The sequence below is a fragment of the Crocuta crocuta genome, unplaced genomic scaffold, assembly GCF_008692635.1.
Source record: "Crocuta crocuta isolate KB4526 unplaced genomic scaffold, BGI_CrCroc_1.0 scaffold693, whole genome shotgun sequence".
In the NCBI taxonomy this organism is placed as follows: domain Eukaryota; kingdom Metazoa; phylum Chordata; class Mammalia; order Carnivora; family Hyaenidae; genus Crocuta; species Crocuta crocuta.
In genome coordinates this window covers 230,766-253,871 of record NW_027527545.1, presented here as the reverse complement: position 1 = coordinate 253,871, position 23,106 = coordinate 230,766, and the positions used below count along the sequence as shown (strand labels likewise).

General features: G+C 48.7%; 1 protein-coding gene and 1 non-coding gene across 3 annotated transcripts; one reads left to right on the top strand and one right to left on the bottom strand.

Annotated features, from left to right (window-relative positions):
- Window positions 1-6,670: 6,670 nt before the first annotated feature.
- Window positions 6,671-18,318, top strand: CLEC17A (C-type lectin domain containing 17A). Of its 2 annotated transcripts, XM_077765707.1 has the most exons (12): window positions 6,671-6,764; window positions 6,911-6,988; window positions 8,297-8,329; window positions 8,423-8,473; window positions 8,557-8,598; window positions 8,747-8,788; window positions 9,561-9,701; window positions 9,812-9,874; window positions 11,721-11,816; window positions 12,029-12,180; window positions 14,243-14,352; window positions 17,033-18,318. In XM_077765707.1, the coding sequence occupies exons 1-12, from the start codon at window positions 6,725-6,727 to the stop codon at window positions 17,163-17,165; spliced, it is 981 nt and encodes a 326-aa protein (XP_077621833.1). In that variant the 5' UTR covers window positions 6,671-6,724; the 3' UTR covers window positions 17,166-18,318. The 2 variants fall into 2 exon arrangements, with proteins under 2 accessions (XP_077621833.1, XP_077621841.1); XM_077765715.1 differs by lacking the exon at window positions 11,721-11,816.
- On the bottom strand, window positions 14,904-14,988 carry TRNAR-UCG (transfer RNA arginine (anticodon UCG)). Its single transcript has one exon. It is a non-coding gene; the product is annotated as a tRNA-Arg (tRNA).
- Window positions 18,319-23,106: the final 4,788 nt, after the last annotated feature.

Here is a 23,106-nt window from a genome sequence, read left to right as displayed (position 1 = left end):
CCCCACGTGGCCTGCCCCAGGCAGGTGCTCTATTAACAGTTGGTGAGCAGAATGGTCTCAGAGGCCCAAGTGGGCCCCGGGGGTGGAGAAGGAAATTCTGGGCGGCGTCTACGCCTTGCCACGGTCTGCTGGATGGGAGATCGGAAGCTTGGGGTAATTCAGTTCAGGGGGAGGAGGAAAAACAAGGTCAGCGAGGCCTAGAAAGCCCCCGGGGAAGGCCTTAATCTGCGTCCGAGACAGAAAAGAGCATCTCTGATCTAGTCCAGGAGCCGCCCCAGGATTGCAGCTGCCTGCATGGAGGCTGGCTGGTTGGTGCTGGAGGGATGGGTGAGGGGCCTGGCCTTCTGGGTGCCCTTAGTCAGGGCTTGGCGGGCAGGCCGGTCACTCATTCATTTGACAAACACCTACTGAACACCTACTGTGTGCTAGGTAGCGGAGCTGAGTTGCTAACGGGGCGGGGGGCAGATGGACAACGGATAAGAGGAGGGTTTGAGGTATACGGGATGTCAGAAGGTGATGACTGTTAAGGGATTTTAATGGATGGAGTGTTTGGAGAAGAGCTGGTGTTACAGAAAGGCTCCTAGAGAAGGGAGACATTTCCTGTCTTTTGAACACACCTCAGGGCCTTTGCACAGTCTGGGTTGCTCTTCCACCAGATGTCCAGACATTATCCATGGCCTTCCTCCACCTCCTCCAGTCTCTTCCAATTGTCAGGCTTTTCCCCATCACCTTTTNTGACCTAAGCGAAAGTCGGATGCTTAACCGACTAAGCCACCCAGGCGCCCCGCCCCTTCCTTTTTTTAAAAAATGGAGATATAAATGATATATGGGCACAACTTAATGCTTCTATGTATGTATATAGAGCAAAACGATTGCCCCAGTAAGTCTAGTTCACATCCACACAGTTACAATTTTTTTCTTGTGATGAGAACTTTATTGATTGATTGATTGATTGAGAGGATCCCAAGCAGGCTCCATCAATGCGGGGGCTCGATCCCATGACCCTGGAATCATGACCTGGGGTGAGATCAAGAGTTGGATGCTCAACTGGCTGAGCCAGTCAGGCGCCTCTTCCTGTGATAAGAATGTTTAAGATCTCTCTGAACACAGAATGATCTCAAGGCATGGGTTTATATATTATGAACGTGTGTCAGGGAATGTTTATGGACACAGGCAAAAAAAAAAAAAAAGACTCTTCCAGAAGTCCTCATTGTTCAGGGAGAACAGAAGAGCAGAACATCAGTCAAAGCGCGTGCTGACCATTTTGTAGTTTTGTAGTTCACGGAGAAGGGTACTTATGGACGTATGGAGAGAGACATGCATTTTTAAGAGTTTATTTTTTTTGAGAGAGAGAGAGTGCACGAGGGTGGGGGAAGGGCAGAGAGAGAGAGAAGAGAGAATCCCAAGCAGGCTCCACACTTAGTGCAGAGCCCAACCTGGGGCTCAGTCTCATGAAGCCTGAGGACACGTCCTGAGCCGATATCAAGAGTCGGACGGTCAACCAACTGAGCCACCCGGGTGCCCTGGGAAGGACATGTCTTTATGAGTGTTCTGTATTTGGCTAGTTGTGAACACTGTTAGTGAAGGGATGTGTAGACGATTCTGTAAAGATTGTAGAGGGGCGCCTGGGTGGCTCAGTCGGCTAAGCATCCGACTTCGGCTCAGGTCATGGTCTCTTGGTTGGTGGGTTTGAGCCCCACGTCGGGCTCTGTGCTGACAGCTCAGAGCCTGGAGCCTGCCTCGGATTCTGTGTCTCCCTCTCTCTCTGACCCTCTCCTGCTCACGCTCTGTCTGTCTCTCTCAAAAATAAATAAACATTAAAAAAATTGAAAAAAAAAAGAATGTAGAGAATTGCCTAGAACCATATGTAAAAAAGATGTTTCTGAGAGTGTTACTTGGGGGAAAAAGTGAAAAAAAAAGAACTCTTAGCAAATTTCAAATATACCCTACCTCCTGCTTCAGCATAAGCGTCAGTACCCCATGCCGCCCCCTAGCAGTGCTTTCACTGCACCCCCGGATTTCAATCCGGCATCCTTTCACTTTTCTTCAGTTAAGAATATTTTTAATTTTCAACTTCCTCTCTGACCTGTGGGTGTGATTTAATTTCCAAATAATTGCGGATTTTCCAGATACCATTCTGTGAGTTCTGATTTAATTCAGGTCTTGTCTGAGAACACATTTTGTAAGATTTCCAGCTGGCGATCTTCCTTTCCGTTGCAAGAGATTTTGTTCTGTTTTGTGTCGTTGTTGAGTAATGTATCCCATCCCCTAGAATATAGCTTAACACACAGTAAGTTGTCAATACGTATCTGTTGAATGAACGAATGAACAACTGAATTCCCAATCCCCATTGGACCTATCGGAAGACCTTTGCTCAGAGATGTTGTTCTCCTCCCCTGGGGTCACACAGCAAGACTGGGGCAGAGCCGGGGTCAGCCGGGGCCCATGGCCTTACGTACGCCCAGTTGAGGGGACGGGGTTCCTCTGTGAGATCCTGAGCTCCTACTGGGTGGCAGGTCCTGAAGGATGGCCGTGGCTGTGTGTCCATTACCAGCTCACACACAGACCATTCCGCCTTCACTGCACTTATCTGGCCCCCAGGTCCACTCACCACCTCAAGGGGCGCCTTTGATAGGGCAGAGGTGCTGTCAGTTCTCTCGGATGGTGTAACCCCACCGTCATCCCTTCCCTCCCCTCTGACCTCACATACCCTTCCGGAGTCTTGTGGTCCAGTGTGTGCTCAGGAGACAGGCTCCTTTCCTCAGACAAGTCTCCATTTCCCCATCTGTAGAATGGGACCAGCTGCAGCTATGCCTCAGGCAGGTCGGGGAAGTTCTGCACGTTCCATCTTGCAGCATAACGGGGAAAGCCCAGCCCTTGGGGCGAGCTTTCCCTGGAGACGGGGGCGGGTCTGCCGTGCCCCCCACCTCACCCAGGGCTGGGCACACTCCTTCCCCGTGTGCTGGCGAAGATTTTCCGCCGGTGGAGACCGTGGGTTGCTTACATTGATCTGCGAGGCAAGAAATTCTATTTTAAGTTGCTCTTGTTCTGAATGTTTATTACAGCGACCCGACCCTGTGCACACGCCTGATGGGATTTCCTTCTTGCTTAAGCCAGTTTGAGTCTTGATGCCTTTTACTTTTAGCAGGAAGCTCTTCTGAGGCGGGTCCAGGGTCTTGCCTCTTGCGGTACGGAATGGTTTCCTATGGTTACCAGGACAGCTCGCCACAACTTTAGTGTCTTAGAACAACGGGAATGGGCTCTTTTATGGTTCTCGAGGTCTGAAGTTCAAATTGTTTGATGGAGCTGAGCCCAGGTGTCAGTAGAGGATCCAGTGGGAGAATCTGTTTTGGTATTTTTTTTTGCCATTTCAAGCTTCGAGAGCTGCATTCCTTGGCTCATGGCCCCTTCCTGCATCTTCAAAGCCACCAGCATGGTATAAACCGTCAGAGGAAAAACAGAGAAGAAGAGACTTGAGGCTCAGGCACACACACAGGGAGAGGCCAGGTGACCACAGAGACAGACACCGGAGGGATGCAGCCACAGCCAGGAGCCCCGGATGCTGGAAGAGGCAAGACAGGATCCTCCCCCAGAGCTTCTGGAAAGAGCATGGCCATGCCAATTCAGACTTGAATTCAGACTTCTTTTCCCCCCGTCCCCCATGTCAAGATAAAATAGATATTACATGTATATTGAGGTGTACAAACTGATGATCTGATGTACATGTATGTTGTGAAATATTTACCATAACACACCCATCACCTTCCTAACTCATTCTATGAGGCCAGCGTTACTTTGATTCCCAAACCAGACAAAGACCCCACTCAAAAGGAGAACTACAGGCCAATATCCCCGATGAACCTGGATGCAAAAGTTCTCACCAAGATACCAGCAAATCGAAAGCAACAGTACATTAGAAGAATTCTTCAACATGATCAAGTGGGATTCATTCCTGGGCTTCCAGGCTCGTTCAATACTTGCAAATCAATCGACGTGACTCACCACATTAATAAAAGAAAGGATAAGAACCACACGATCCTCTCACTAGATGCAGAAAAAGCATTTGACAAAATACAGCATCCTTTCTTGATAAAAACCCTCAAGGAAGTAGAGATAAAAGGAGCACACCAAGCTCACCACCGTGGTCCAACATAGTGTTGGAAGTCCCAGCCTCGGTAATCAGACAACACAAAGGGATACAAGCCACCCAGATCATCAGGGGAGGAGTTAAACTTTCACTCTTTGCAGATAACATGATACTCTGGATGGAAAACCTGAAAGACTCCACCAAGAAACTGCTAGAGCTGATACTTTATTGTTACTATTTCCCTTTTTTTTCCTTCCTTCCTTCCTTCCTTCCTTCCTTCCTTCCTTTCTTCCTTCCTTCCTTCCTTCCTTCCTTCCTTCCTTCCAGTGGAGAAGATCCAAGATCTACCCTTAGACCAAATTTCAAGTACACAGTACAATATTGTCAATTATACCCACATTGTGGTACACCGATTCTCCAGAACTCACTTATCTTATGTACCTGAAACTCTGCTCCTCTTAACCAACATCTACCCAGTTTGTGCCTCCTCCAGCCCCTGGTAACCGCCTGTCTGCTTCTGTGAGTTCCACTCTATGGAGGGCAAGGGCAGAAGGTAGGCAGACCAGATGGAGGCCATTACTGTAATCTGAGCTGACGGCTCAGACTGGGAGGCAAGACCGGCTCAGACGCTGGTTGTATCGTGAAGGCAGAGCTGCCTCATTTGGGACTGTTGAGTGGAGCACCTCCACGTGGCTTGGGTTTCCTCACAACATGGCGGCAGGGAGCACGTGCTCTGACAGAGCCAGGCGGGAGCTTCAAGGTAGCTGTCACTCACACCACATTCTGCTGGTCATGAGTCACGACCACCGTCCCAGATTCAAGGGCAGACTTGGACTCCTGGACGGAGTGGTGAGGTCACAGTGCGTGAGGACATGTGGGACAAAGAGATACGGGCGCAGCCGTCTTTTGACAATTCAACTTGCCGCAGCCATGAAACGAGAGCAGAGAAGAGTCATGGATGCTTCTCAGGCTGTTGGCCCCAAAGGCTGATGGCAGCCCACCGGACGAACACAGGCAGGCTGCCCTCTGGGCAGAGCTCTCCAAGTGGCTTCAGCCTGGTTATTCCACTGTCTTCACTTGGCTCGCAGGAAACTCCCACGTCTGTGTTGAACCAAAAGATGTGGCCGCTCCTCCCGCAGCCCCTTCCCAATGTTTTGGATAGAAGTCAAAACCTCACCCCCTGCTTTACCATGGGCTGGACAGACTTCTCTCCTGAACTCCCACGTTGTAAATAACTTCCAGTCGATGTCAAGTTCAGGGTGACAAGTTCTGTGTATATGATGCTGGTGACCAGCCTTCAGGATGACCCCCAATGATCCTCAGGTCCTGGTGTCCAGGCCCTGGCGTAGTCTCCTCCCGCCTCGAACTGGTCCGGGTGAAACGAGTTAGTGGCGATCATAGCTCGTGACTTGTGCGGTCGAAGCATAAAGGGTGTCATGGATGGCTTCCACCTTGGCCTCTGCCACGTGGCGAGGATGCTGCGTCAGCCCTTTGGAGAGGGCGCCCCATCCTGGGAACAGATCTTCCAGCTGCAGCACCGTCGTCAGAGACCTTGGCCCCACGGACCTATTTGAGACCCAGAGGCAGAACCAACCACCCAGCCAAGCTGCTCTTGAACTTGGAGCACCAGAAACTGCGAGCTAATAAGTGCTTGCTGTTGTTTATGAAGTTCTGGGGTAATCTGGGATGCAGCTGGAGATAACAGAGCCAGTGCCCTAGCACTTCACTGGGGAACATGGGAGTACTTAGCACCTATCACTTTAACGTTTGGTCGCAAATGTCACTTGCAGGAGGCCTTCCCTTTTTATCTCTCTACATTAGCCTCTATCCTATCCCTCACTCTGTTTTATTTTATTGCCATTTTTATTTTTAAAAAAGTTTATTTAAGTAATCTCTGCCCTCGACATGGGGCTCGAAATCACAAGCCTGAAATCAAGAGCTTTGTGCTCTTTGACTGAACCAACCAGGAGCCACTGTTTTATGTTATTTTTAAAATTTTTATTCAGTTTTGAGAGAGAGAGGGAGAGAGAGACAGCATGAACAGAGGGCGGGAGCAGAAAGAGAGGGAGACACACAATCTGAAGCAGGCTCCAGGCTCTGAGCTGTCAGCACAGAGCCCGACGCGGGGCTCGAACCCACAAACTGTGAGATCCTGACCTGAGCCAAAGTCGGACGCCTAACCCACTGAGCCACCCAGGCGCCCCTACGTTAATTCTTAAAAAAAATATTTGGTGAGTATTGGAAATAAAATAAACAACCAAGCCATTTATTTCTCTATTTATTTACTAGCTCAGTGTCCTTCCTGTCTTGATGGAACGTTCCATGAAGGAGGGAGTTTATCCATTTTTTTCCACCCAGGGCTCGGTGTGCAAACGCAGGGTGGTTGGCATATTCACTTCTGTGCATGAATCCAAACTGGGGCGAAAGATGTGTGTGTGTGTGTGTGTGCGCGTGTGCGTGCGTGCACACGCACGTGTGTGGTGGGGGCTTTGAGTGGTTCCCCTTAAGGTGGATTTGCATGTACTTGACGTTTAATGAAAAAGGGAACTGAGAGAAGCCTCAGGCACCTGAGCGGGGGGCATCAGAGGCAGATCCCATCCGGCTCGCTCTTCTCAGGCTCGCGCGTTAGCTGTGGCCATGCACATGTACACCAACTCTGGAGGCCAGGACCAGCCAGGTATGGGGCTGGCCGGGCAGGATCCGGGGGCCAACCGGGGATGGCCGGGGCCCAGATGACAGGAGCCGCACCCTGCGGCTAGAAACCGGGCCCTGAGGGGCAGCGGAGGGAATGGGCTGGGCTCTCACTTGCCTCTCCTCTGGAAGGGACCAGAGAGGAGGAGGAGGATGGCGATGATTACGAGAACATGGCACCACCCTACAAGGATCTCCCTCCCAAGCCAGGTAGGAGGACTTCTCGGAGGCCAGGTGAAGAAGTGTGGGGCCTGTGGCGGGGGGAGAGCAGGGCCCGGGGGGGCATTAGCTGGGCGTTACGGCAGCCCGACACCGTGATGACAGGTGCGTCTCTGCCTCTGCCCTGCCCTGAGGGCCTCTCTGTCCAACAGGAGAGGACCAGGTGAACAGCTCCAAGAAGGGACGGACCGAGAGAGTGGGGAAATCTCGAGGGGGGAACTGAGGGCTCTGCTTGCAGCGGTGGGGAGACTGGGGTCAGAGGAGGGGGCGCTGGGATGCGGCTTAACGGCTGTTAGGAAGGGAAGCCTGGCAGAGAGCTGGTGGGTGCAGAGGCCCTGAGGCCTGACAGCTGGTGCTTCATAACCAGTGAGTGGACCATAGGCTCCCAACCTCCTCACATCCATACTCTGGGCCCCGATTTACCTTTAGACTTGGGTGCTCCGTGCCTAACCCAGGTCTCAGTAAGAGTCTGATAAGTGGGTATAAAAGCGAAGACTTTGAGGCTTCCCTGAAGGTTGACGGTGGCTGTGCTGGTGCCCTTGGGCAGTGGCCGTTCCATGCTGGGCGGGGCACTGCACCCACCACTTCTTACTCCAGCGGGAGGCCAATCTGGGGCACCGCGGGGAGGGGGGGGCTCCGAATGAGGTGGGAGGGGAACTGGGCTCTGCGGCTTGTCTGCCTCCGGCTCCCATTTGGTCCCAACACAATCCTCAAACCCACTTCCAACATGGACCCCAGGCATCCGGTCTTCGGTGCTCTCCTTCCCCAAAGTTGGCCCTTCCCCGTCTCCGATTGCAGCCCAACCTCCACCTCCATCTTTATTTCCAAATCCAAAGTCATCCCCCTTGCTTCCACTCAACCACACCCTAAACGAGACTTCCTCCCCAGACCTGGTGCACCTCTAGTCCCAGTCTTTATCCGAACCGCATCCTGCGTCACAACTGCTCCCGTGGCCATCACTGTCCCCACCCCATCTTCAACCCCTTCCTCACCCCAGCCACAGCCTTGGTTCATCCATCCCTAGCCCAAACTCAGCTGTGACTTTAACTTAGAGTCAACTACCATGTCCCAGTTTTCCTAGGACTGAGTGATTTCCTGGAATGTGGGACTTTCCGGTTTAAAACTGGGCAAGTCCCGGGTGGCCCCGGAGGGCTGGTCACTCTGTCTCGACCCCAATTCCATTCTTGCGCTCAGTTCTGTCCCTAACCCTCCACTTCAGTCTCGGTCCTGATTCTATCACTGCCTCTGATCTTATTCCGAGCCTCAGACCAGCTCACACTATGAACTTCGCTTCCACAGATTCGATGGCTCCCCCCAGGCCTCCAAGGGCAGGTGAGTTGGGGCTGGGGGTACAGGAGACTCAGTGCTGCCTTTGTCCTGCTCTGGGCCTGAGTAACCATTCCTTTCCCTCTCCCGCCCCCCCAGAAAAGAAAACAGAGAAACCCCCACTCCCTTGCAAGTCCCCAAAGATCAAAGGTGAGAACCCAAGGCTGGGACCTTTCAGTTTATCTGGCTGGGGTCTATGTCTGCCTAACCATTGTCTTTCTGGCCCCTTCCAGACCTGGACCTCACCCCTGTCACCTGCACATCTTCTCAACTGGGTGAGCCACTGGAAGAGCCTCTCCAGGGACACCTGGAAGTCTTCCAGTTTCCTATAGAACAAATCAGATGGGATGGGGGACGTGTTGATCTTGGAATGTAGACTCTTTCAGCAACTTTTGAATAAATATTTCTCTCCCTTTCTTCCAGGTGTCAATTCGGAGCATCCTCCATTCCAGCTGTCTCTCACCAGTAAGTTCTCATGCTCCCGAGGTGGGCCCCTATCTTCCCTCTCATGGTAACAAGTATGCTCGAGTCAGACCTATAGCTCCAGAGGGAGACCTTGGGGCAGAGAAGTGTCTCCTTTCAGGAGGTCTTCCTCCTTGAGTCTAAACCAGACTGGAGGGACCCAGGGTGTCTGCCTGATCCCCTTCAGGCCCCACCGCCTACTTGCATAAAGTACGGATGCAAAGATCCATAGGCTTCCTAGAATGGGGAGCCGCTTGGGCAGGGGCTGCTGGAGAGCATAGGATAACGAATCAGAAATGTTAGGAGCTGTGCTGGGCCCAAGTCATGACGACCTCTCCAAGTCCTCAGTTTACTTATTTTTAAACTGAGAACAATAGTCACATCTATGCTAGAAGGATGAGGATCCAATAAGATAATAAGGGTGGGACAGGATTCTTGGCACACAGTACGTTCTCTCCAGTGTTCCAGGATGTGTAGTAGTTGTGTTAGGTTACGGCGATGGTGTTGGATTTGGAAGTGAGAGGGGGGTGGAGGTGTGGCTTCATTTGGAGCTGGAGAGGGGGCTTCGTTTGGGGAAGGGGTGGCCCTGCAGCACAGGAAGTGCTCTTCTGGGATTCTTCAGGGTTCTTTCCCCCTGACCCTCTCTTACTGACACCATCTGGTGATATAGTCATGACCATGATCTTTGTCTTCCTGCTCTCGGAGAGGGGCTCAAGTGTCTCTTCCTCACTCTACGAAGCACCAATGTCTCTTTGTCCCCATTCTCTTCCCCCAGCGACTCCAGTGTCCCAGCTCGGTCAGAAGTCCAGATGTCCTGGGTGCTACCAGGAGGAGAGACTGGTGGTGATCCTGTGTCTGCTGGTGGTGGTGTCACTGGTCCTGGGCTGTACTGGTCTGGCTGTGACCCTCAGCAAGTGTGAGCAGGAAGGGGATGGGGCGTGGGGAGCCGCCAAGCCTGGGGTGCGGGGAGATGCCGAGCCTGGGGCGTTGGGAGGGCTTGGGCTCAAGATGGACTCTTCTTCATAGACCAGGAGGTGGTGGAAGAGCTGAGGATGTTAACCTTTCAGCAGATGGCATGGCAAGCCAATGGTGAGTGCTTTAATTGCTCCTTCATGCCATGCGTATTGAACACCCAACATGACCCCTCAAATGCGACTCTAAGACCACTTCCAATCTCACCTTTGCTGGGAATTGTGTAGGGATGGCGGATGGGTGGGATAGTGAACACATCAGGCACAGTTCCTGTCCCTGCGCGGTGTGTGTGTGTGTGTGTGTGTGTGTGCGCATGTGCGTGTGCGCGCATGTGTGTGTCTAGATCTCCACTGTCCAATATGGTGGCCACGAGTCACTGTGGCTGTTGGACACTTGCAGTGTGGTCAGGCTGAACTGAGATGTGCTGTGAGTGTAAAATACACACCAATGTCAAAGACTTGCTCAAAAAAAAGAATGTAAAGTATCTCAATAATATTAGTAATAATAATCTTTAATACTGGTTACTCATTAAAATATTTTGGATATATTGGGATAAGTAAAAAAATAATATTCAAATTACTTTTGCTTGTTTTCTTTTGGTTTTTTAGAAAATGGGGCCATTAGGAGCACCTGGGTGGCTTAGTTGGTTAAGCACTTGACTTCAGCTCAAGTCATGATCTCACGGTTCATGAGTTCGTGCCCCATGTTGGGCTGTGTGCTGACAGCTCAGAGCCTGGAGTCTGCTTTGGATTCTGTGTCTCCCTCTCTTTCTTCCCCTCCTCAGCTAGTGCTCTGTCTCTCTCTCTCTCTCTCAAAAATGAATAAAGATAAAAATTTTTAAAAATAGGGCCATTAGAAAATTCAAAATTATGTATGTGGTTTATATTTTATTTCTGTTGGACAGCACAGATATTAAGAACCATTTACCAAATTAGTATAAAATTCCACATTTCAGTGAATGGTCCAAAGGATGATGATTCTATGAAGAACAATGTAATAAGGGATCTTTGACTTTATCTCTGGGAAGGTCATATAGGGCTTTCTTAGGGAAAGAGTGCTATAGCTGAGAGAGGGAAGAGAAGGAATGAACTATGTAAGAGGTTGAGGGTTTCAGGTGTGTTCCAAGGCCCTGTAGCAGGAGGCAATATCATACGTACAGGGGAGGAGTATCGTGCAGTTGGACAGGTGAGAGGTGGTGGATGGGGATGGAGAGAAGTGGGTGGAGTAGAAAGCTCTGGGAGGTAAAAGTGATTGGATGTGGAGATGGACTGGGAATGGCAGTGAGTGAGAGGGAAGCGTGTCCAGCTGGAAGAGGTAAATTTGTAGTGGGAGTGGTGGGAATACACACGTTAGTTGTAGAAGAATCTTCTGGGCCAGCATGGCCTTCACCATGCTTGTTGAAGCCTGACAATTGTCGCGCGCTACGTGCCTTCACTGTACATCTCAGATCCAGCCACTCTTCTGCTCAAAACCCACTGATGGCTTCTCACTGCCCAGAGTCCAATACGAAACTCTAGGCTTAGCATTCAAGGACCTGGACATTGGACCTCACCCTACTTTGAGCTCTAGTTCCTGTGAGGTTCACCTTGACCTCTACTGCTGCAGCCTTCCCTAACATGTTTGCTTCTCTACCTTTGCTTCCAAGGTGGCCCCTGTCTGCTGAGTCTCCCTCTCCCTCTCACAGATACTGAGTCCCCATCTTCCTGAAAAACCCACCTTCTTCAGAAAGTCCACCATCCCCACTCTTCCCCAAGCCCCAGAGATCAGTCCCTCCTCTAAACTACCCCAGGACTCTCCCGGGGCACTGAGCATGCCATTTTTGAGTTCTAGCCCCACCCACTAGAAAGAGGGTGCAGTGAGGAGCACAGATCCTGTTTCTTAATGGTGTGTTTGCAGTCAGTGGAGGGTGGATGGGTAGACGGGGGTTTGGGTTACTAACCTTCCAGCCCATCCTTGCTGACAGTGACTGGCACGGCAGGGCTGGCTGGCCTGAAGAAGGACATTGACCGTGTAAGAACTCAGACCAACCAGTCCCTGGTAGAACTCCGGGGCTTATTAGGTGAGTGGGACCTGGGGAACTGCCCTGAGATGGGGGGATGTGACTGTGCTGGCATGTTGCACAAATCCCCAGGGGGTGATTCCCAGTGCAGTTAACCTGAATGATGCCCTCCTGGAGTTGAGCAGTGCACCACCTGAACAGCTGTATATGGCACACCGTGTGCATGACCCTGGCTCTGGAGCCATGCTGAGAGCCTGCTATTCTGTCCCTAGACTGTACCAAGATCACCTGCCCTGAGGGATGGCTCCCCTTTGAGGGCAAGTGTTACTACTTCTCCCCAAATACCAAGTCATGGGATGAAGCCCGGAAGTTCTGCCAGGAGAACTACTCTCACTTGGTCATCATCAGTAGCTTTGCTGAACAGGTGAGCTATCCCCTCAAGCCCTCAAGGGCCAGCAGGTGTCACACATCCTTCTCTGGCCTGGATGGAGAGAAACTGGAATTGCTTTTGAGCCACTAAAACTTTCTTTTCTTTTTTAAAATGTTTATTTGTTTAAATTTATATAAAGCTTAAAGACCAAAGATTTGTTTGGTTTTAATTATTTTTATTTATTTATGTATTTATTTTACTATTAAGACATTAGAGGACAGTAGTCTCAAAAAGACACTGGTTAGGGAGGGGAAGAGGAAAATGATCTTTCCAACTTATATGACTACATAACGAATTTTGATAAAATGACCAAATTCCACTTGGGAGAAATTTAAGAAAGCAGGATCTTGTGAAGCACCAATTTTTGTTAAGGCCAGGTATTGTATAGAACATTCAGAAAAGAGCTTACGAATGTTGAGGTAGCCCATTAATTACCTTCTACTTCCAAGAAAAAGCAATTGTGAACATAAATCAAAATGTCAAATTTATTTGTTTATACAGTTCAATTAAAATGTGTTTAAATAGTTTGAAAAAATGTTTGTTTATTTTGAGACAGACAGAAAGAGAGAGAGAGTGAGTGAGTAGGGGAGGGGCAGAGAGAGGGAGAGAGAATCTCAAGCAATCATGCACTGTCAGAGCAGAGCCTGACACAGGGCTTGATCACATGAACCATGCGACCATGACCTGAGCCAAAATCAAGAGTTAGATGCTTAATCGACTGAGCCACCTAGATGTTCTTAGCCACGAAAACTCTTTTTATTTTTTAAATATTTTTTTATTTATTTCTAGGAGAGAGAGAGAGAGACAGCGTGAGCAGGGGAGGGTCAGGGAGAGAGGGAGATACAGACTCTGAAATTTAGCTGCGAAAACTCTTTTTTTTTTAATTTTTTAAATTTATTTCTAGGAGAGAGAGAGAGAGAGAGAGACAGCGTGAGCAGGGGAGGGTCAGAGAGAGAGGGAGTCACAGACTGAAACAGGCTCCTGGCTCTGAGCTGGCAGTCAGCACAGAGCCTGACATGGGGCTCGAACCCACGAATCGCGAGATCATGACCTAAGTGAAAGTCGGACGCTTAACCGACTAAGCCACCCAGGCGCCCCTAGCCGCGAAAACTCTTAATAGCAAGGTCAGAGGACACGCTCTGCTTGAGTTCAAATCCCAAGTCTTAGTATTCTCTCTAACCTAGAGATATAATAATGGCTATTATATCCTTTCCGTTCTCCAGGCTGTATTCCAAACATCTTACATCTTACATTAACATAATCCTCACAACAGCCCTGTAAATTAGTGTGCGAGTCAGGAGAGGTTGTGTTAGGCGGGTGTAACAGTCCCTAGAGCTCAATGACGGAAATGTAGAAGGCAACTCTGAACTCTTCCACTAAATTGTGTTTACAAAGCAAGTCACGTGGGTCCTGTGGTGCTTTAAGGTGGTGGGGAAATAGTTTCACCTGTGAAGGAGAATTGACATTTGTAAGCAACTGCAATGACTTGATGCTACCAGTTAGATAGTAAACACATTTGTACACAGTAGCTATTACTTGTACTTCACAGATGAGGAAACTGAAGCACAGAACACTTAAGAAACTTGCCTGTGGTCACTTACAACTAGTAGGCGTCGGAACTGGGATTTAAGTCCAGGTGTTTGTATGGTCTGTCTTTCCCCACCATTTCACTTTTGATTTACCTGTGTCATTATTTTAAAGTAGAATTTCTCGCAGACAACATATAGCTGGGTCTTTCTTTCTTTCTTTTTTTTAAACTTTTATTTATATTTGAGACAGAGCATGTGAGCAGGGGAGGGGCAGAGAGAGACGGGGACAGAGGATCTGAACCGGGCTCTGGGTTGACAGCAGTGAGCCCAACATGGGGCTCGAACTCACAAATTGTGAGATCATGACCTAAGCTGAAGTTGGACACTCAATTGGTGGAGTCACCCAAGAGCCCCGGATCTTGTTTTTTAAAATTCAGTCTGACAATTTCTGGCTTTTAACTGATGTTTTTAGACCATTTACATTTAATGGAATTAAACTGATGGCTGAATGGAATTTGTACTTGCAGAAGTTTTTGGCCAAGGCTCATGGCTCTCCACGGATATACTGGCTGGGGCTGAATGACAAGGACCGTGAAGGGGACTGGCGGTGGCTGGATGGGTCACCTGTCACTCTGAGGCAAGTATTGAGGACCCTTGGGGTCTCTGCCTGGTATAGTCTTTGTGTAGTCCAAGCCAGCAGATCCTTTAGAACCCCAGGCCAGGCTGGATAAAGGACGCCCAGGGATGCTTTTTTTGCTAATAGGGATTCTGGAACCTTTACCTTTAAAATTTTTCTGCACTGCAACATCTCTGCCTTTTAGCACACTATAAGGTCAAGTCCTCAGGCCAGTGGTTGGGGGACGGGGTTGGGGAGAAAGGAAGGGTGACTATAGGGTGGGAGCAAGAGGAAGCTTTTGATTTGTCAAAAGAATGGGCAGAATCTCTCTATCTCTGTCTCTCTACATATATTAACCCAATGATTTAATCTTTTTAATAATCCTATAAAGAAGGTATACTTGTCTCCATTTTATTTTTTATCATCTCTACTTTATTTTTTTAATGTAGCTTTTATTTCTGAGAGAGAGAGAGAGAGAGAGAGAGAGACAGCGTGAGCAGGGGAGGGTCAGAGGGAGAGGGAGAGACAGTATCTGAAGCAGCCTCCAGGCTCTGAGCTGGCTGTCAGCTCAGAGCCCAACATGGGGCTCGAACCCATGAACCACGAGATCATGACCTGAGCCGAAGTCAGATGCTCAACCGACTGAGCCACCCAGGCGCCTCTATCATCTCCACTTTAAAGATGAGGAAACAGGCACAGAGAGGTTAAGCAACCCACCTAAGGTTGAAGAGCTAGCAGGTGGCTGTGGGAGCCAACCTAGCTTTAAAGTCTATATTCTCAGCCTTTATACTTACTTTCTCAAGGAGTGTATGCATTTGGATTTTAAATAAATATTCACAAATTGTCCACCATAGTGGTTATACCAATTTATTCTTTGACCAGGTTGACGTTACTTTTCTTCATTAACAGTTCATCAAGCTTTTGCAATTTTGTTGGTTTAATTGTAGGTGAAAATGGAATCCCAATTTAGTATTAATTTGCCTTCTCTTATAAAGACTTAAGTTGGATATATTCTTTTTAAATTATTTATTTATTTTTAAAAATTTATTTTGAGAGTGAGGGGGGAGGGGCAGAGAGAGAGAATCCCAAGTAGGCTTGTGCTGCCAGCACAGAGCTCGATGTGGGGCTTGGACCCACAAACCATGAGATCATAGCCTGAGCTGAAATCGAGACAGACGCTTACCAACTGGGCCACCCAAGCACCTCTGGGTATCTTCTCACATGTTTAATAGCCACAGGTATTAACTTTTCTGTGAAGTGTTTATTATATCATTGGTATATTTTTACACTGGGATTTTAGTTTTTTTCTTCTTTCTTTTTTATATGCTTATTTTTGAGAGAGAGAGAGAGAGAGACAGAGCATGAGCAGGGGAGGGGCAGAGAGAGAGGGAGACACGGAATCCGAAGCAGGCTCCAGGCTCCAAGCTGTCAGCACAGAGCCTACAGAGTCCAATGCAGGGCTCAAAGCCACGAACTGTGAGATCATGACCTGAGCCAAAGTCAGAAGCCTAACTGACTGAGCCACTCAGGTATCCCTTCTTATTTATTTCTAAGAGCTCTTTACATATTAGAAATATTAGTATCCTGACAGAGGATCTCATTTTTTGTTAAAGATTCCCGGAAGAGGGCACTGCTCTATCAATAGAGACATGGCATAGCGTGGTGCTGTGAGTGCCCAGTTCAGACTCCTCATGAGGCTGGTGCAGCCCCCGTCCCCCCAGCAGGGCGAACTGACCGCTAAAGGCTCACAGTTGTGCTTTCTCTAGAGAGTTGTCCTCAGCTGAATGGAGGCCAGCTCACCTAGGAGGTTACTTCAGCCCACAGCCAACCAGTGGCTAGGAGAAGCCTGGACCCTTTGTTACAAGTTGAGATACCTCTCTGGTGCTATTCACACTCAGAGCTCCCTGTTGGATCAGGCTGAGGCAAGAGCAGGCTGAACCCACATTCCTGCTCATCTTCTCCCCCTGCACCATCCTGCTTCTCCCACTCCTTTCCTGAGAGCATCCTTTAATAAATCCCGTGCCCCTGAATTGCCAAATCAGGCTCCGCCTTAATAGAAGAGAGTTAAGATATTATAATACCTGAGGTCGGGACGATTCCTGGTGCAGAGAAGGGTTCTTCGTAAGAGGCAGAACCTGACCAGTTGTAGGAAATGGATTCAGGCACAGGAGACAGTCCTGGTGAGTGGGGAAGCGGGGCTGAATTAAGACCGACACGGTGGGGCGAAGGGGATAACGCGACAGCTCCAGGTAATTCTGAAGAGCTGAAAAAATGGTTAGGATGGAAGAAAGAGCCTTGAACTAAGGCCTTTCCTTCTCCCACTCCCTGATATTCTTTCTTTAATTAATAGACTTATTTATTTGCAAAAAAAAAATTGAGCAGAAGTTTCAGAGAAATGTTTCCTATAGTCCTCTTCTGCACACGGTTTTCTCTACTGTTGACATCTTGCATTGTTGTGTGGCACATTTGTTACAATTGATGAACAATTGATGTAACAATTGTTACAAGTGATGGCTACATTATGATGAATGAAAGTCCACAGTTTACATTAGGGTTCACTCCCAGGGTGGTGTGTGTGTGTTCTGTGGATTTTGATGCATGTGTAATGTCACGAAGCCACCATTGCAGTCTCATGTGATGCCCTGAAAAAATGCCCTGTGCCCCACCCGTTCATCCCTCCCCATGCTTTTCCTTCTTGCAGCTTTTGGGAGCCAGAGGAGCCCAACAACATCAATAACGAGGACTGTGCCAGCATGAACAAGGGTGGCACTTGGAATGACCTCTCTTGTGACAAAACTACATACTGGATTTGTGAGCGGCAATGTTCCTGTTGAACCCCATGGCCGAGGGTGGGTGGGGGTCCATACCGAGTGCCCCTTGACTCCGGGGATGAGAACCTCCTGCCCTTCCATCGAAGGCCCTGCCTCTCTGTGAACTGACGGATACACCTAAGATGAACCGGCGGCTTGGATGCAGCAAGTCCCCTTGGGTGCGAGTGAGAGCATTTCTAGGTGACGACTTGAGGGCTGTTCAACTGGACGATGTCCTAGTCTGTTCTGGCTACTATACCAGAATACTGTAGCTTATGGGTAGCTTATGAACAACCGAGGTTTATTTATTGAATTTCTGGAAGCTGGGAAGCCCAAGATGAAGGTCCAGTGTTTGGTGAGGGCTCACTTTCTGATTCACAGAGGGCTGTCTTGCTGTGTTCTCCTATGCTGCAAGGGCTGAGAACCCTCTGGGGTCCCTGTTATAAGGACGAGAGAGTCCCACCCTTATTGACCTAATCATCTCCCAAAGGCCCTGCGTCCTTGAGCGAGCACCTTGAGGGTTAGGATTTAACATATGAATTGAGTGGGGGACACACAATCCAGTCTGTAGTGGGTGGTGAGCTGGTGGGAGACCAAGTCTTAAACACTGTCTCCCAGTTCTGGGGTCTGGAGGAAACTCACTAAGTCCTTGGTCATGGCTCTTAGGAAGCAATCCTGGCCACAGGGGCTCCCAGTCTGGTAATGACTGAGCTGGAGCGGAAAATTTCCTGGCTCCTCTGGACGCAGGTGTGCTGGGCTCCCTTACTGCCTCCCCGATGGGGAACAGCTTCGGGAAAGCAGGCGGGGGAAAATTATTTTTGGGAAGCAACTTTCTCAGTGTCCCAGGTGAAGTTTGCCTGACCGGGGTGGGGCAGAATCAAGCCACTGCCAAGACTCGGCCTGTGAGGCTTCTAGAAAGGCAGACTAACTGAAAAGGCAAGACTGTCCCCTCCCCCAGTGTGTGTCCCAGGACAGCCGTGGCTTTACCTACCTGCATGTGCCTTTAGGCTGCGTGTGGTTTGTAAAGATCTTTGATGAATAATTCACTTTTACTTGGAGTGGGCCTTCTTGGGCTATCAGCTCCTGCAGAAAATGTCCGTTCGGCATGTGGCCCTTGCCCACTGTGGTGGTTTGCTCGGGGCAGGGGAAGGGGCTGTGCCACAATAAAGCACCGTAGACTGGCTTGCGTGCGAGAAATTTATTGTCTCAGCGTTCTGGAGGCTGAACTCTAAGATCGAGGTGTCGAAGTGGTTGGTTTCTGGGCAGGCGTCTCTCCTTGAGTTGTGTCTGGTCCTCTTCTCCGCGTGTCTCCACATGGACTTCTCCTTGTGTGTGTCTGTGTCCAAATCCCTTCTTCTTTTTTTTTTTTTTAATGTTTTATTTATTTCTAGGAGAGAGAGAGAGACAGCGTGAGCAGGGGAGGGTCAGAGAGAGAGGGAGACACAGACTGAAACAGGCTCCAGGCTCTGAGCTGGCAGTCAGCACAGGGCCCGACGCGGGGCTCGAACCCACGAACTGCGAGATCATGACCTAAGCGAAAGTCGGACGCTCAACCGACTATAGAGATGTAGGCCACATTGGACTAGGGCCCGTTGTAATGACTTCGTTTTCATGAATTACCTCTTCAAAGACCCTACCTCGAAAAATACAGTCACATTCTGACGTACTGGGGGTTGGGACTTGAACACGTGAATTTTGGGGGAGACGCAAGTCAGCCGTATTAGCCTCTGATGGACTGGTGTTCAGTCCAGTGATTATGACAATCAGAAACACCCTCTGGGGAGGCTGGTGCTGCCCCCTGCTGAACACGACACAACACGGCCATCCCTTTGGACAATTCCTGAATTGTATCCAAAGGCAGGTAGGCATTCTCCAGACTGATCAGTTTCTTGATCAACAACTACCCTTGATGAATAGCGGAATCCTTGTGTTGACTGAGAGCAGGTGATTATGGCTCTGAGCAGAGGGGCAGCGGGGGAGGTTAGCGTTCACTTCACTTCCTGTTCCCCTCTGTACGTGTCTTCTGCTGCCTCTACACTGTCCCCAAGTCACCAGTACTGAAACCAGCCCCCCTGTACAGCCCATAGACTGCAGAGTGGGTCGGTATCCTGTTCCAAGCCCTCCACCCAGGGGGCCACTGGCCCAAATGACTGTTTGTCTGGGGTCAGGGGAAGTTCGTGCATCTCAGAAGAGGAAATGTCAGCTTCTTCCAATATGTTGATAAATGGAGAACCCGGGGCTGTGGTCACATCTTTGGGTCATGCTGGGGGTGTTCCACAGTGGAGCTAGCTCAAACCTATCTCCCTCCCACATCTCTCATGATTGTCTAAGTTTACCTAGAGAGATAAGTGTGAAGGAGGTCCCCTTTACTACTTTGGGCATCAGGGAGCAAAGGCTGGGCATTCTTGGTAGGTAAAAATAACAAAGGCACAGTTTCTCAAGCATGTATTGTGTGCTAGATAGGTACGGCTGCTCTCACTGAATCTTAGTGTGAAGTTGGAACAATTACGAGCCCCATTTTATAGCTGGGGAAACTGAGGTTTGTCCATTCTCATCTAGCGGCACAGCTAGATAGTTGGACTCAGTCTGTGCCTCCAATGGTTAATCTCCTTCTGCAGCACCTGCCACCTTTCAAGGGGCTGTCTGTGAACTTGAATTATCCCTGACGACCCCAAGCTTGTAGCTTTGGTCTAAGCTGGAACTTACGGAAAGGGAATAGTGTGGTGTGGTGGAACAGACATTTTGGGCTGAGGTAGGAGACTAGGAATTGAGTTCTGGGTCTGTTGATAGTAATCTGTGTGGCTCTCCTGGGGCTATTATGATAATGTGGATGAGAGGAAGGGGACCAGGTAGGAAGAAAATGAATCTATTTTGAAGCTAGAGCTAATGGGATTTGCTGACAGAGTGAACGTGGGTGTGAAGGAAAGAGAATAGTAAAGAATTACTCCAAAATTTTCAACTAAAGGAACGGGAAAGATGGAGTTATTGTTACCTACAGCTGAGGAAGAAAAAAAAAAGCGTATGAACACATTTATTTGTTTTTATTTAAAAATTTTTAAGTTTATTTATTTACTGAGAGAGAAGAGAGGGAGAGAGAGAGAGATCACAAGCAGGGGAGGGGCAGAGAGAAGAAGAGACAGAATCCCAAGCAGGCTCTGCGCCATCAGTGCAGAGCCTAATGTGGGGCTTGAACCCATGAACTGCGAGATCATGACCTGAGCTGAGATCAAGAGTCAGACACTCAACTGACTATGCCATCCAAGCACCCCTGAACACTTTATCTATCTATCTATCTATCTATCTATCTATCTATCTATCTATCTATCTATCTATCTATCTATCTATGATTTAAATAAAAATTCTAAGTAACTCTACACTCGACGTGAAGCTTAAACCCACAACTTGGGCATCAAGAGTCATGTGTTCTGCTGACTGAGGTAGCCAAGCCCCCTTGAGCACATTTAAATTTAGGTGTTTCATGAATTCCTGCTGAAGTTCAAGAATGGACTCATGTATAGCAGATGTGGTCATGCCCTACGTATATCCTTGATCCCCACATTTTCAGTGACGTCTAATGGCCAGCAGCTGCCACCAGAGTCCTCCTGGTCTGGCACATGGCAGGTGAAGGGTGCCAGCAGGGAAATGCTGTCTGGAAGGGTCTCAACCAAAGCCTGGACTTGGTGTACAGTATGTCAGCCCTTCACCCCCCAGATGATATGAGGTTGATCTCATCTCACCCTGAGGTCCCCACTGGGATTCAGCTTCCATTGCCTACAGGGGTAGTCTGCTTGATAACGCATCTTTGAACATAGCTTGGACTGGCTGCCTTTCTTTCTCTGACTCACGTCTTCACATTCCTGTTGGTGTTTCCTGGGATCACTTCCCAAATAAACTACTTACACCTGAATCCTTGTCTCAGCATTTGCTCTTGAGGGAATTCAAATTGAGACTCTCTGGGACAGAAGACCAGCCTGTGATGTGGTTCTGGCTTGCCTGGGGGGAAGGGGCTCCTGGGATGTGGGGTTCTCAGTGCTAAAGCAAGAAAAGTCCTGGGCAAACTGGGATGTGTTGACTATTCTTATAGGAGGCTTGTATGGTACCAGAGATACCAAGAAGAGAAAGCTTAAGGAGAAAAGGGGGTAAGGCATATGTAGATCAAACCATCATGTACAATTTTTATCTGTCAGTCATACCTCAATAAAGCTGGACAGAATTAAAATACTTGATTATTAAAAAATGAAGAAAAGAAGTCCAGTGCAATTAAATGTGACCCAAAGGTCAAGTGAGAAAAGATTGAGAAGCCTCCATCCTCAGCACAGAGGAAGCGTTTGGGACATTGAGCCATTCCTGGGTGTGTAGGACGCAGAAATCAGACTACAGTGGTTGAGCAGTGAGGGGGCGGCAGGAAGTGGGGATAACAGAGCGTAAACAGCTTTTCTAGAATGTTGAGTGGAGAGAAGATATTGCAGCAGAGAGGATTTTTTTTTTTTTATGTAGAAGGGACTCAAATGCCTCCACCCTACTCTTCCAAAACCCACTATCATTCCCATGTCAGATCTCCTGGGTCTCCCAGACTAATTTTTTTCCTTCACAATTTTCATCTTTTGGCATTTTTATCTGTGCTTTGAGATATTTCTTCCATAGGGTCTTCCAAGCCACTAATTTGGCTGTTGATAGTGACCATACTCTTCTCTAATTCATCCAGAAACATTTCTCTTCTTATTTAGCCCATTTTTATTCAGTTCCAAAGAGCATTTTGGTGCTGTACTTGAATCTCCTTACATTCTTATTTTATTGTGTTCAATTCTTACTGGAATTAGTCTTGTTTTAAGTTGTCTGTCTACACTCCAGCAGGCCTACTTGATGGGTGTCAGTTACATTGGGCTGTGTCCCCTGTCCAGCTGCTGGGACCTCTCTGTGTTGTCATTTCTTCTTGGGGCTCAGACATGGGGGTTGAGAACTCGAAGTAGGGACAGTTCCCCAAGTGATGAGAGGAGATGGGTTCTCCACTCCAAGAGGTGCATGTGCACAGGCAGGTATGCAGAGACCCTCCTTGCTTCCCAGTCTCTGCTTCCTTCTAGATTCAGAACTCTTGGAAGAACACACACACACACACACACACACACACACACACACACACACGGGAGTGATGCTGGCCTATCCCAGGAGGTCCATGGACCCCTGTGGGCCAGACTCTTCCTGGGATGGACGGTGTCTGATTTTCCACCTAGAGTGTTCTTCAGCTTATCTTGGGACTCTCCACCTGGTGCATGGGGGAGATATTTCAACCCCAGATCTCCCTTTGGGGTTTCCCCCCAAGATACCACCCTCATCTCTACCCAGCTGCCATTGGTCCCAGCAGACTTTGGGTTTAAAGAAGCAGATATATGCAGATGTATTAGTGTGGGGGATGGAGAGGAATTGAGAAATGTACAAGTGGCCATTTTCCTAGAATCAACCATTTCTCTTCCTTTAGCACAGGGGCCAGCAAACTATAGCTTGGGGAGAGGTAGTTCAAATCCTGAGTGGTGCAGCCTGTTTTTTTGTATGGCCAGTGAGCTAGAAATGGTTTTTATATTTCTAAGAAACACACACACACAGATCCTGAAAAGTCTGAAATACTTGTTATTTGGCCATTGGCAGAAAAAGTTTGCTGACCTATTTTTAGTTTATTTATTTATTTTGGGGGGGCAGAGAGAAAGAGGGAGAGAGAGAGAGAGAGAGAGAGAGAGAGAGAGAGAGAATTCCAAGCAGATTTCACACTGTCAGCACAGAGCCTGATATGGGGCTCGAACTCACAAGCTGAGAGATCATGACCTGAGATGAAACCAACAGTTGGATGCTTAACTGACTGAACCACCCAGGTGCCCCTTTAGTATATTTAAATACCACTGGGAAAGAATCAGGAGAGAGGATGTCAGAGAGATAGAAGACTCAAGACAGAGGGAGGAGATATCAGTGGAGA

Bases quoted from the DNA above. Each gene is read 5' to 3' on its own strand.
- CLEC17A (XM_077765707.1), top strand. From the start codon at position 6,725: ATGCACATGTACACCAACTCTGGAGGCCAGGACCAGCCAG. The intron at 8,474-8,556 runs GTGAGAACCCAA...GGCCCCTTCCAG, and splicing joins CAAGTCCCCAAAGATCAAAG to ACCTGGACCTCACCCCTGTC. The intron at 8,789-9,560 runs GTAAGTTCTCAT...CTCTTCCCCCAG, and splicing joins ATTCCAGCTGTCTCTCACCA to CGACTCCAGTGTCCCAGCTC.